The sequence below is a fragment of the Plutella xylostella genome, chromosome 3 (genome assembly GCF_932276165.1).
Source record: "Plutella xylostella chromosome 3, ilPluXylo3.1, whole genome shotgun sequence".
Taxonomy (NCBI): domain Eukaryota; kingdom Metazoa; phylum Arthropoda; class Insecta; order Lepidoptera; family Plutellidae; genus Plutella; species Plutella xylostella.
Window position 1 is genome coordinate 5,202,708 of NC_063983.1, and position 12,852 is coordinate 5,215,559.

General features: G+C 39.8%; 3 protein-coding genes across 7 annotated transcripts; 1 reads left to right on the forward strand and 2 right to left on the reverse strand.

The window, feature by feature from the left end:
• Window positions 1-412: 412 nt before the first annotated feature.
• On the reverse strand, window positions 413-10,035 carry LOC105380108 (V-type proton ATPase subunit H). Of its 4 annotated transcripts, none has more exons than XM_048622867.1 (12): window positions 9,848-10,035; window positions 9,679-9,760; window positions 9,245-9,425; window positions 8,583-8,786; window positions 7,673-7,882; window positions 6,099-6,233; window positions 5,346-5,531; window positions 4,889-4,978; window positions 4,133-4,230; window positions 3,578-3,766; window positions 1,485-1,598; window positions 413-1,048 (listed from the first exon to the last, which is right to left on the reverse strand). In XM_048622867.1, the coding sequence occupies exons 1-12, from the start codon at window positions 9,909-9,911 to the stop codon at window positions 973-975; spliced, it is 1,629 nt and encodes a 542-aa protein (XP_048478824.1). In that variant the 5' UTR covers window positions 9,912-10,035; the 3' UTR covers window positions 413-972. The 4 variants fall into 4 exon arrangements, with proteins under 4 accessions (XP_048478824.1, XP_048478830.1, XP_037972916.1 ...); XM_048622873.1 differs by lacking the exon at window positions 4,133-4,230 and adding an exon at window positions 4,379-4,476; XM_038116988.2 differs by lacking the exon at window positions 4,133-4,230 and having other exon boundaries at window positions 4,791-4,978.
• A 362-nt stretch (window positions 10,036-10,397) lies between these two features.
• On the forward strand, window positions 10,398-12,175 carry LOC105380109 (tRNA-splicing endonuclease subunit SEN2). 2 transcript variants are annotated; one of them, XM_011549607.3, is made up of 4 exons: window positions 10,398-10,556; window positions 10,815-11,673; window positions 11,753-11,883; window positions 11,962-12,175. In XM_011549607.3, exons 2-4 carry the CDS (start codon window positions 10,857-10,859, stop codon window positions 12,100-12,102), a joined length of 1,089 nt encoding a protein of 362 aa, XP_011547909.3. In that variant the 5' UTR covers window positions 10,398-10,556; window positions 10,815-10,856; the 3' UTR covers window positions 12,103-12,175. The 2 variants fall into 2 exon arrangements, with proteins under 2 accessions (XP_011547909.3, XP_048478837.1); XM_048622880.1 differs by having other exon boundaries at window positions 11,753-12,175.
• Window positions 12,092-12,710, reverse strand: LOC105380110 (COX assembly mitochondrial protein homolog). Its single transcript, XM_011549608.3, has 2 exons — window positions 12,523-12,710; window positions 12,092-12,443 (listed from the first exon to the last, which is right to left on the reverse strand). The coding sequence occupies exons 1-2, from the start codon at window positions 12,584-12,586 to the stop codon at window positions 12,145-12,147; spliced, it is 363 nt and encodes a 120-aa protein (XP_011547910.1). The 5' UTR covers window positions 12,587-12,710; the 3' UTR covers window positions 12,092-12,144.
• Window positions 12,711-12,852: the final 142 nt, after the last annotated feature.

Below are 12,852 nucleotides of genomic sequence, written 5' to 3' on the forward strand. Positions count from 1 at the left end.
CCGTCTCCACGATGAAGTAGTGCTTCTGCGGCAGCGCAACGCAGCCCTCCGACGACTAGTCCGCGGCACCCTGCCTGATTTACCCGGGGTGCTGCCCAAGTACATGACAGCTGGGGGTGATAGATTTGTAGCCCCGTGCGAGGAGGTCAAGAAACTACCGCCTATTTGAGTGTTTTATATATGTATATTAAATCAATATTTATTATGTGCTTTATTCCAAGATTTGTTTTCTTTGGGGGAGGGTATTTTTTAGGTTTAAGTAGTTCAGAATAAGTATATTCAACAAACCCATGTACCTAACGGCGCGGCGGCAGAAAAGGTTTTAGAGTAGTTCTCAGCAAAAACCTCCCTCTGACGACTAGTCAGAGGCACACCATGGTTTTAATTAGGGGAAAATAATAAGCAAGTTTTGTACACTATTTATGGACTTTATTTTCAATACTGATGTAGCTGTTAAATCTCAATCGCCTACAATTTCGCTACGTTCAATTAGTAAATATATTTTTATAATAATTTATTCATTTCATATGGCCATTACAATTTCAACAACATTATAGAATATCTTTTTATAGGAATGTGGCTATTAAATAGAGCAAAACCTCTGTTTTGAACTTTAGTGTCGACACCAAAGAGCTTACGTAATATTGCAGTATCGTTAAATCCAATATAACCATAACATGTCATAGTATCGAGCAACAAAATATAATAAAGATTTTATTTACACTAATCACATTCATTGATTTAAATAGATAAAAACTGGCAAACTTAACCTTGTGGCATGTTTCATACACGTAGACAAAGCGAGAAAACTTTTATAATTTAAAAAGGGCACATTGGAAACATTCGAAACCAATGGGCAAAATTGGGAGGTAAATTGTGTATGTACATTGGAGGAGTAAGGTCGTGACCACCGATGCTTAAGCCAGTAGATTCTAGACAATAACAATAATATTAACAAGTAAATAAGGTTGTTTATGCCTTGGCGCCGATCGCCTGGCCGCCCTCCTGCTTGCCGACATCCTTCTCCAGTTGTTTGCCGAGGTACTCCCTAGAAAGATAGAATAGTGTGAATGAGGGATACAGATAAACTAGAATTACTGCCTACATAGTCCGCAATGAAATAGGATAAGCTCCAATTTCACAATAGTCGGTTAAATAGTAACCAGGGAAAGGTTGACCAATTATACGTCATCTCCATATTAAATTCTTGACAGATGTGTCAAAAGTCAAGCAATAATCCCTGGTTATGCTCTAACCCACTATGGAGAAATTGGCACTAAGGATTGCATTAATAAGTATTTTTTAAGTTCACTTCAAAATACAAAAATGTCGGCTGTCTAAATGGTACACTTATAAAAAAGTCCAGGCTCACAGAAAAGTTTGCATGTAATTCCGCAATCCGCCGCACTTAGGAACAGCTAATGCTCCAGTCTTTAACTAAACTGGCGGTATACTGCAGTCCACGCGAGTTGACCACCACATACCAGTTGTGCACCATGAGTTTCTGCACGGCGAGCAGCGCCTCGTAGCGCACGTTGGGGTCGTCGTGCGACAGCAGGTACATCACGCGCTGCTTGCCGCCCAGCTGCTCGATGATGCTGTGGGGGAAACAAATAATTAATGTAGATGTTTTAGGGGGGAAATTAGGAAAAGAAATGAGGTTTTAGCAGATTTCTATGATGCTGTAAGGGAAACAAACTAATATGTACTTATACAGGTTTAAGGGGGCAAATCAGTTAAAGAAATGAGGTCGTAGAAGATTTCTATGGATAGGTTGCCGATCGTCAAATCGTTATTCACTAGCCGCTAACTGCCAGTTTCTATAACTCTATCTATCCCTGAGATCTATCCATAACTGGTAGTTACTTTCATACGATTTTGACATAATGAAAAGTTACAATTTGTCAAAATCGTTTGAAAGTAACTACCAGTTATCGATAGATAGAGTTATAGAAACTGGCAGTAAATGACTTGATTAAATGAGGATTAAATAAATAGAAAGCACTATAGATTGGCAAGTTGCTTGGCAACCCTCCTTGCGGGGTGAAAGACGCGGAGGGGACGAGGTACCCAAGACGACAGCGGGTAGCGGGAGGGGTAGGGTGGAGGGGAACGCGTGCACTGCATGTCATTGTTACGGCAGTCTCGGCCGCGCAGCCGAGGCGGCCACATGTCTTATATAGTCTGTCATAATTTGAGTGCGACCCACATGAGATCATTGATCCTGAGACCATTAGTCTTAGGATGAGTGTTGAGGCCTTTTTAATATTATCATTATATTATAATTAGGTATCTATAATTCGTCAACAAAATAACGTTAAAAACAACAAATCGTATAATATCTCAATATAGGGGCTTCTTGTAGAACAGCGTACCGGATCAGTCAAGCTACGCGGCTAAAGGTTGGTACTGCGCAGTCAGATACGAAAAAGTAAACAACAAAGACAAAGAGTCCATATGACAGTGCGTCAGTTGTCAGTTCTTGTAACTAGGAAAGCAACCAAAATTTATGTGATTTAATGAAAGTAATTAATGAGCAAAACACAGAGACAAATTACAAAATTGATGAAATTTTGAAAGAAAATGGTCATATCGTGCTTCGCCTACCCCCATACCACCCGGAATTAAATCCTATTGAACTTGTGTGGCTCGCAAGAACGTCGATTGACTCTAACTTAGATAAAGAGATAAAAGACTTAGAGTTGCTTTTCTCTAATTATTCGCCTGAAAAGTGGAGAAATTGTGACGACCATGTCATAAAAAATTAAGACGAATATTATAAATCTGATAGAGTATTTGACAATGTATTGGACAGGTATGTTATTGTTTATTTATAATTTAATGTAAATTAAACATAAAATATTATATGTGTACACTGAACTAATATGACTGGCGTACTCTAGTACATTATACTTCAAAGTAGGTATAATGTTTTTTGGTTTTTGTCTTAGATTTATAATTGAAGTTAATGAAAACGATGATGAAGATGAGGATGACGACGGCGATGAACAAGTTAAAACAGAGAGTGAACATGAAAGTGACATGGAAATTGATTTATAAAATAAAACACTTTTACATAAATAAATTCAAATTGGTAGATATTCTGAAGGTAAACATCCAAATTTTAATGCTGTCAAACTATAAATTTTAAGCTAAATATGACATTTACGGGAACACTCATAGAATAAAATTTTACTTACGTCAGAAATAGTTATAAGCTATCGCGAGATTAATCCGGGCACACTTTTCTACGTGTGTAGCATGTCGTGCTACCTCGCCCCCGCCACTTCTTTCACCCCGCAAGGAGGGTCGCCAAGTAACTTGCCACATTATAGTGCAGTTGCAATGCAACATGTAAATCGCCGCCACTTTGTTATTGATCGCTGACTGTCCAGTTGTAAGGCCGGGTACGAAACTTGCGAGGGATGTAGCGACGGCGTTAAATTTAATGAATTAAAGACATAGCATTGTGTACGAAACGCAGTCGCTCAGCCCGTCGTAAGTTTCGTACCCGCAGTCTAATAGCCACTTGACACGTCGACGTCATAATTACACTCTGACTACGGGTAACACTTACTGCTTGCCGCGCGGGTAGTGGCGCACGTACTCGCCCACGTCGTAGCAGGCCACGGCCAGCACCACGGGGTCGGCGCTGCGCTCCAGCAGGTGCACCAGCGTGCGCAGCAGCTCCTGCCCGCGCTCGTTGAGGCGCGCCGCGTTCTCGCGCCAGAATTTCGCGGACTTGTGTACGGGGGACCATTCGAGGCTGTAAGGGAGTAACAGGTTTTAGAGCAGGGAGTATACAGACAGTGAAAAGAAAGGAAAGAAGGCGGATTTGTGCACGGGAGACCATTCCAGGCTAGAAGGAGGTTAACAGTAAACATCTCTAATGCAATAAGCCCCTGCCCTTAACGTTACCAGATGAGTTGAAGGGGTTACTAGTATTCTGCAGGACACCACAACATAACTTTTACGTATTTATGCCATCTACCGGTATATCGCGGACCCACTACCCTCTTAAGTGCGTCCCTCTGAATGAAGTCATACAAAACGCAACACACCAATGGTTATTAACGCATTCACGCCATCTAGCGGCATAACACCGAACTACCACAAACACTAGTTCACTGACCGTCCGCTCTTGATCTCGGTGGCGTACTGGTCGAAGGAGGACAGGTCCTGCACGGACGCCTGCAGCCGCTCGTTGAGGAAGTCCACGTCGTTCATTATGTCCTCATCATCTGAACGCTTCTGCTCCGGGATCGAGTACCTACTCTGAACGCTAGATCTGAACGACACCCAGAAAACGCAACAAAACACGCATTCACGCCATCTAGCGGCAAACCGCGGAACTATCACAAAACTTTAGTTCACTGACCGTCCGCTCTTGATCTCGGTGGCGTACTGGTCGAAGGAGGACAGGTCCTGCACGGACGCCTGCAGCCGCTCGTTCAGGAAGTCCACGTCGTTCATTATGTCCTCATCGTCGCTTCTGCTCCAGGATCTATTTATTACCTACTCTGAACAAAACCAAAACAACGAAACACAACTATCACTCGTCCAGGATCCAGTAGGTACCTACCTACTAACACATAGACAACGCAACACAACAATCACGAATTCACGCCATCTACCAGTATATCGCGGAACTATCAGTAGACCCACTGGTCGCTCTTGGATAGCTCCCTCTGAAGGAAATCATACAGAACGCAACCCACCAATGACTATTAACGCATTCACGCCATCTAGCGGCAAACCGTAGAACTATCACAAAACTTTAGTTCACTGACCGTCCGCTCTTGATCTCGGTGGCGTACTGGTCGAAGGAGGACAGGTCCTGCACGGACGCCTGCAGCCGCTCGTTCAGGAAGTCCACGTCGTTCATTATGTCCTCATCGTCCGAGCGCTTCTGCTCTAAGATCGACAGCTGTTTGAGGACCTTGCACTGGACCATCGCGATGCAGTGCTCCTTGGATACCTGGGGGGATAGATAGATGTATAGTTGGTAGAAGGTACCTATATACGAAATAACGAGCAGTGTGCCAAGGTTGGGTTCGGATAGTTACAGGAAACTATGATAGGCTGCTTTGTTATATAAAAAGTGACCGTGGAGGTTTATCGAGTAACATAAATTAACAACGAAAATACTGATATTGATAGACCCACAAGGATGGTGCACCTCTGATCGTGGAATATAAAGGAAAGCAGGAGCTTTCCTTTATATCTGCACATAACCGGAGCTCATAGCCACTAGTGACGATACAGTATCGTATCGGAACATAATTATTACTATTCAACTACTGTGTTTGTTTTTTGTCGAAAGGGTAAGAAGAGTTTAAACCCACCTGCTTGTCCTCAGGCTTCTCAATCAAGTTCCTCAGCACAGCCAGCACTATGCGGGTGACCTTCTCTTTCACAGAGTCGCTCAGGATGTCAGCTAGGATCGGGATGGCGTTGAACTTGTTCATCTTCTCCGCTAACAGCGGGTTGAACGTCAGCACCCACAGGCAGAAGACCAGCTGGTATTGGACCTGGGGGTTGGGAGATGAGATTGTGACGTGATTATGTTTTTACTACAAGAAACCTATATTTATTTATTTCAGAAGATGTGTAAAATACAAAGATTTATAGTTGGTCTACTATTAAGGTATAATAAACGGTTGAATCCGTTTTCAAGTAAATAGTTTTATTAAATTCTTGCGTCCAACATTGACGCTGCTTTCGTTGCTCACGCTTTAGACTGCTGACGAAAACGCAGCAGCATAGACAAAAATTTTACTAAGGTTGCCTCAACATAGTCCATCCATGCCACTGCGGCAAAACGAGGCATTGCCGTAATCTGTATATTGCGGCTGGATCATAGTTACGAAGGCGAGGGCAGCTAGTGACTACTACACGACGGTATAAAAGTAGCCGTTGGCAAGTGTTCTAAGGACCATAATAAGGAGTCCTACCTGCATATACTCAAAACCGCCACAGAGCTTCATGTGCGATAGATCTAATCAGAACACGTCTGTTAAAAAAAATAGTACAGTGACTGCATCACGACAGTATAAAAGTAGCCGTGGCCAAGTGTTCTAAGTTCCAGTGGCACATACCTGGAAGTTGACCCTGGAGGCCAATATGCTGAGCAGCGTGGAGATGCCGTCCACGGACAGGAAGGCGAACCGGTACTCGTCCACGCGGAGCATCATCTGCAGGCAGCGCGCCACCGACTGGATGTAGTCGTTCGTCTGTAGGGGGAGGCATGTTGGTGTAAGATGGTTTGTTCAGGTAGGTAGTGGTTATAAAACCTGAAGGGCTAGTGACAAAAGTTCTCCGATGCGCTCGCTTTTGATGCTGCGCGATGTGAATGAGCGCGGTGCAAAACCTTCCGTCTAAAATGCGTCCCGTGCTAACCCTTCTGGTCGTAGAAGACATACGGAAAATAACAAAATTTTTGCAATCTAGAATCTAATTGACTGACATAGAGATCACATCCTTGTTTCCTGCTGATAATTCCAGTGAAAATCACCCTCCGACAGGAACTAGCAGATCAAATTCAAAGAAGTGCTTCGTCGAACGCTACGAATAATTGGGCAACTGACGATGAATTTTAGCCTCATCTCATGGCATGAATATTTATTTTGTTCGTGCAGTAATGTATTAATGTAGGTATAGTTGTGACGAGGTGTTCGGCTTGTGCCTTATAACGCGCTAACGTCGAAAACTAAAAAATACAGTAAGTACACCATAGCCATCGAAGTGGGAAAAAATTAATATATTTTTTTTATTTATTTTAGTTTAAAAACTACTTCGATGACCATAGTATATGAAAATCATATTTTTTATAAGTATAATTTTGTTCCTTGATGCCTGACTACACCTTTCTATTCTATTCTCTGTGGGAGTGTAAGTACCTGCACCTGGCTCTCTCGAGTGGAACCTTTGTGCATATCCCCAAGGTCTAAACTGCCTTCCTAAGCTTGGACCATTTCCCACCACGCTGGTCCACTGCGGGTTGGTGGGTTCACATATCTAGATGAGCTAAATCTAGATATGCAGGTTTCCTCACGATGTTTTCCTTCACCGTAAGAGCGATGGTATACATTGTACTTAAGTTAAAAGAACTCATTGGTACATGTCAGCGCCGGGATCGAACCCGCATCTCTTGCGTGAGAAGCGGGCGCTTACCCGACTGAGCTACCACCGCCTGACTACACCATTACATTATAGATTATGAAATAACAGCTGGTAATATCTAATACATATAGATTATGAAATAAGAGCTGGTATATAATATCTAATACAAATACAAACATATCAAGAAATAATCAGTATTACGTGTCTGTTTACCTAACTTAGAAGTATCTGTTAACCTAACTTACTAGTGTCTGTTTCCATAACTTAACAAAAGATAACGTAACTTATTCTATTTTAATACATTCATTCATAAGCGAAAGCTATTGAGTTAAATCAGCAAATATTAGTCCGCCCTGACCTTAAAACTAATATTATTCACAAGTTTACAACATGCATTCATGCCAATACACAATACACATATTGACACGTCATACTTACATTTGCACTAACAGTCAAATTAGTACTTACAACACAGAGTTAGTTCGTTACCTACCTGCCTAGGTTTCAACGTTTAGTGACATCGAGGGGGCTCGCTAGTCTAGATCTATACCTTGTTGGAGCCCGGGGGCAGCTGTTCATGCAGCTTTAGCTCGTCGAACTCGGTGCAGAGACTCGAGTACTTCTGGTTGGGGTCTTCGGGCTGCTTCTTATGATTGTGTTTGTCGTCGAACAGCTGACGCCGGTGACGCTCGGCGTTCGGCTTCTCATGAGCGAGCATGACCTCCTGCGCGTGCGCTAGCTCCACTGTCATTACCTCCGCCTTGCGAAAAACAACCAATCAATGCCGTCCTTTTATCTTCTCTCTTTTTCTGTCGCTCCCGATGCTTGATGCTCGCATGATGATAAGCGTACACATTGTTCAGTACGTTTAGATACAGGTGTTATTTACTCTCTCGTCTCGGCAAGCTTGTGCGCGAAGCGTTCGTTCAGGTTTAGAGAATAACGATTTTGTGAACATAGAGGTGGCGCTAGGGCTACTGGAAGCTGAGTAGTGAACAAGAGTACTTACCCGGAGATATGTGCAAGAGTTTGAATACATTTGTTTAAGCTATTTTCGATTACAGGAGTGCCGCGATTTAAGAAGTTTCTAACTAAAATGTCTCATGATTGATCTTCCTTACTTACGTGATTTAGGTACTTAACATTATATATTACCTCACACCTTTTTCACGCCGTATTAGTGGAGTTATTTGTTTTAGTGCACTCAACAAAAAACAATTAACATTATGATTATGAAAACACATGATCTACTGCATAGGACACACCAACATTGTTATTTACATGCAGAAGCGGAATGATGTTAAAATGTATGTATGTTGATAAATAAAACGAATAAATAAGAATTTAAGTGATACTATAAAAGTCAACCACAATCTCAGAAAACGGAATCAAAAACTCATGCAATGGATTACATCGGGGACTGTACACAGGAGTTCCATTTAACCCTTAAACTGACTTACGTTCATCTTGAGCTGGTCCATGAGCCAGGACAGGTAGAAGTTGAGGTCGCTGCGCTCCATGAGCACGGGGTGCCAGCAGGCGAGCTTGGCGATGATGCGGGCCGTCATGTGCTGGATGAACTCGTCCTGGCGGTTCAGCAGGTTGAGGAACGGCTTCCAGTTGCCGCCCTTGTCGCGGAAGATCTTCACACGGGACTTGTCCTCCTGGAGTATAAGGTTTTTTTGATTGGTTAAAATATTTCATAGTATAAGCTTCATTGTTAGGTAATAATGATGTTAAGCTGAGAGAACATGAAAAGCATAATAAAATAAAGTTTGGATTAGTACTAACAGATAATAATATCAATCATATTCAAACCACAAACAATGCCTTTGTTTGGTTTGAGAGACTTTATAAAATGTAATCACAAAGGAATAACAGTTTGTAATAATATCTGCTTTAAAATTTCTAACACAAATGAAGTACAAGTCAATCTCTACTACCCACAACAAACACAGAGGTACCCACAAATGCCAAAACAAAAATCAACCACTTCAACAAAAAAGAACCTGACTCTGCTGCTACAAAAATCTAATAAAATAGAAGTAGAGAAAGAGATTTCATATTATAGCACACAGCTACAGATTGCTGATGATTAGAAAAAAAAACACTACACACTTACAGAGAGGATGTCATCGATCAACACCAGTATGTACTGGATGGTGTTATCCTTGCTGATGTGAGTCAGCAGGTTGAGGAACACGGCGGCGCAGACCTCGGGCTGGCGGTCCGGCAGGTCCTTCTGCCCCTTGTTCACCAGTGCCTGGATGAAGTCATGGTCGTGCTGCGTGATCATCTGCGACCTGCGAATATGGGTGAAGGTAGGTTGACTAAAGTGTATGTTTTAGTTTCTTTGTTTAGTAGCATAGGTATAGAGCTTAATTTTTAGGATCTGTACTTATGCCAAAACTATATTTAAGTAATATTTTGTTACCACTGGATTGTGAATTGTGATAACATGTAGAATGATGTGTGATTTTAGAGTAAAATTTGTTAAAGCTTAATAATAATTGTCATCAAGTCAGGTGATTTTGGGAGTAGGCAATCAATACTTACTGGAGATAAGACTGCCAGTTCATGGGAGTTTGGCGGATTTCACTAGCCCTAATTTGTAGTACGCTGGTTGCCGCAATCATATCTGCAATCCATTATAAAGTTTAATGTAAAATAGATATCCCAAATCTACAACCATTATTTTCTGTCTCCAAATGGCGCATTTACTTACCGATTTTATCGTCATCCAGCTTGGGTATTAGTTTGCTCACATTTTCGTCATGAATGTTAGCCATGGTGGCTATTTGTTAACAAACAGGACACTTTGTAAAATAGGGATAAAATCCAGAGAAATTTCCAAATCAGAAAAATTCTACCAACACAACCTCAGCTGAGAGGTCTTGTGACTATTGAAAGTGAAGTTAGGCGTAATAACAAATTCACGATAGCTCTTACCTTCTCTGATGTACACCTTTCTCGCTAGAAAAAAAGAGACAACAAATTATATCGTCAGGTTGTCGTTACTTGCAAAAATTTACAGTAATGCAACTTTAGGAAAAAATATGGATGTCATTGAATAAAATTCGTTTTGAAACTTATTATAAAGTGAAAAGATAATAAAATAAATTAATGAAATCATAAATATAAAACCAACGAAAATACATTTATATTTTTAACAAGGCTTTAGTTGAAAGGAATATTGATGAAAAAAAATTGAAATATTCATCATCAAATGAAAAATAAATAAAAATGTTGGTATTCTATGTTTTTGACATTTTTATTTTATTAAAGAAAAAAAAGCAAAGTTGTAAACAATAAAAATAATAAATTTTAATTTGCAATAATTAGGTAAAAAAGGTAAAACTAATTAATTGTGGAACAGGACTAACTAACCTGTAGATTAACATATCGCGGAGTGGATGAAAAATTGAATATAATCTGTAAGTATATCTTTAATTTGCATGCATTATAATTAGATTTTATGAATACACTTTTATTCAATTTATTCTTTAAATCTTTACTATACTACTCTATGCTTATATACACAATGAAACGTAACACTTACGATTAAATTCGTCTGCGTTTTCTCTGATATTCATTATAATACAAAAATATTTTAGATAAATTTTGTAGGATTTGGTTAATTAATATAAACTGTTTGAAATGTTGTGAATAAAAACTTGCATTTTGTTTTGTAGGTTTAGAAGTGTCACATGTGAGAACCTGCCAGTTCATTTGTCATGACTACTTCACAAACAGGACATGACTGTCAGCCTAATTACCCAAATAACCTATTTCCAACTTCAATTGAATCAAACTTACGATTACCAGTAGATAACTCAATGCATATCCTTTTCACTGGAATTTTCAATGGATATGGTGTGGAAATGCATTCAGCTGAAGAATTTGCTCTCCTTTATCACATTGGATGCTTTGGTAAAGGTTCAGCATCAAGATCAAGGCCACGGGCAGAAACCAATGAGGGTCCAAGTATTATGAGGAAGCGGCAGTTCCTCAAGAGAGCTTACTGGCATAAAAAGTTTGGTAGTGCTAGAGATTCAGCTCAGTCTGATGATTTCCTTAAAGATGTGGACGCCTTGACATCTAAGATAGTATCTGATGGTATAAAGGAAGCCAACAAAGATGTTATAGATCTAGTGTCCAGTGAAGATGAGGTACCAGAGTCTGATGATGATGCCCTAGATATTCCACCACTGGACCAAATGGATGGACAAGATGGAGACATGGTGGTGATTGTTCCTAACAGTGACTCAGAAGGAGAAAATTACTTTGAAAACTTTAAACCTAAAGTCAGTGTGAATAGAGTAAAATTGCAAGAGAAGCTAATGCTTACATTGCAAGAAGCCTTTTTCCTTGTATATGGATTGGGATGTTTGCAAGTTGTAGATAGTGAAAGCAAGTTTCTGAATGTGGACCAATGCTGGTCTTTGTTTTGTGAGACTGATAAACACTTTGTCCCTAAGTATGTGGCTTATCATTACTTTAGATCCAAAGGATATATTGTGAAGCCTGGACTTAAATTTGGTGGAGACTATTGTAAGTTTAATCATTAGTATGCTAAATGAAACTGATCTATTTTTGATTTATAATAATGAAAATATTTAATTCATTTCAGTGCTTTATAAAGAAGGCCCTGGCATAACACATGCAGATTATATAGTAGTTATAAAAAATATTGCTGAAAAAGATGTCAACAACTGGACATCTACACTTGGGCATGTAAGAATGGCATCCACCACTGTCAAGGTACACATTTGCACGAAATGTCTATGGAAATATGTACCTGTATTTGCTTTAATTAATAATTATTTTTTTGTTTTACAGGAAATATTAATTGTTGAAATAATACAAAAGAAGAATATGAAAGATTTAAAAATGCCTGAAGGATTGTGTGACTACAGTGTACGGGAACTATTGCTGACTAGAAATATCCCAGTCACAATAAACAATGATATAGATCAATAATTAACACATTTTATTCTACACATCTAAATCAAACAATTAAAGTTAAGCCCTTTTTATTGGCTTCCTGACACCACTTCTTCTGTATTCACTCCTTTCCTTTAAATACTGTTCAGTGCATAGCTGTCTGAATTCATCATTTTGATACCATTCGGTTAAACATCCTTTAAGAGCAGAGTTTTGTTTTCTGCAGCTAAATATCATGAACAAGGACGACTCCTTGCAACACTTCTCAAATTCCTGAACTTGTTGGGGACACTTCTCAATCTTAGCTTTTTCTCTCATCAGTTTTGGTATCATTACTTCAATTTCAACTCTTCTCAGGCTTCTGTCATTAGGATCACCTAAAAGTTAACAGAAACAGGGTAGATACAAATGAATATTTCAAACCACGAGATTCTTTTGATAAAAAACACTCATTACCTAATCCTACAGGTCCTGCAGAGAAATTAGGGGCCAATACAGTTTTTTCCGCAGCCGCAGCCATAGTGGTAAATAAGTTAGATAGTTAGAGAACAATTGTTATAAAAGGTAAGTCGTCACTCGTCTTAATGACTGCAAGTAGGTAAATAAAAATGGTTTTCTTTATAACTTCGCCTCGCTCGCAGGCTGTTTTCAATTTTAAGCTTTGACAGTTAAGACTGGATTTGACACCCAATCTGTCAAAAAAACAATTTTTATCTGTAATTTATAATCGATCGATTTAGAAATTCTTTATTCCTTAAAAGTGGTGGCCGTACACGCTATGCTTCC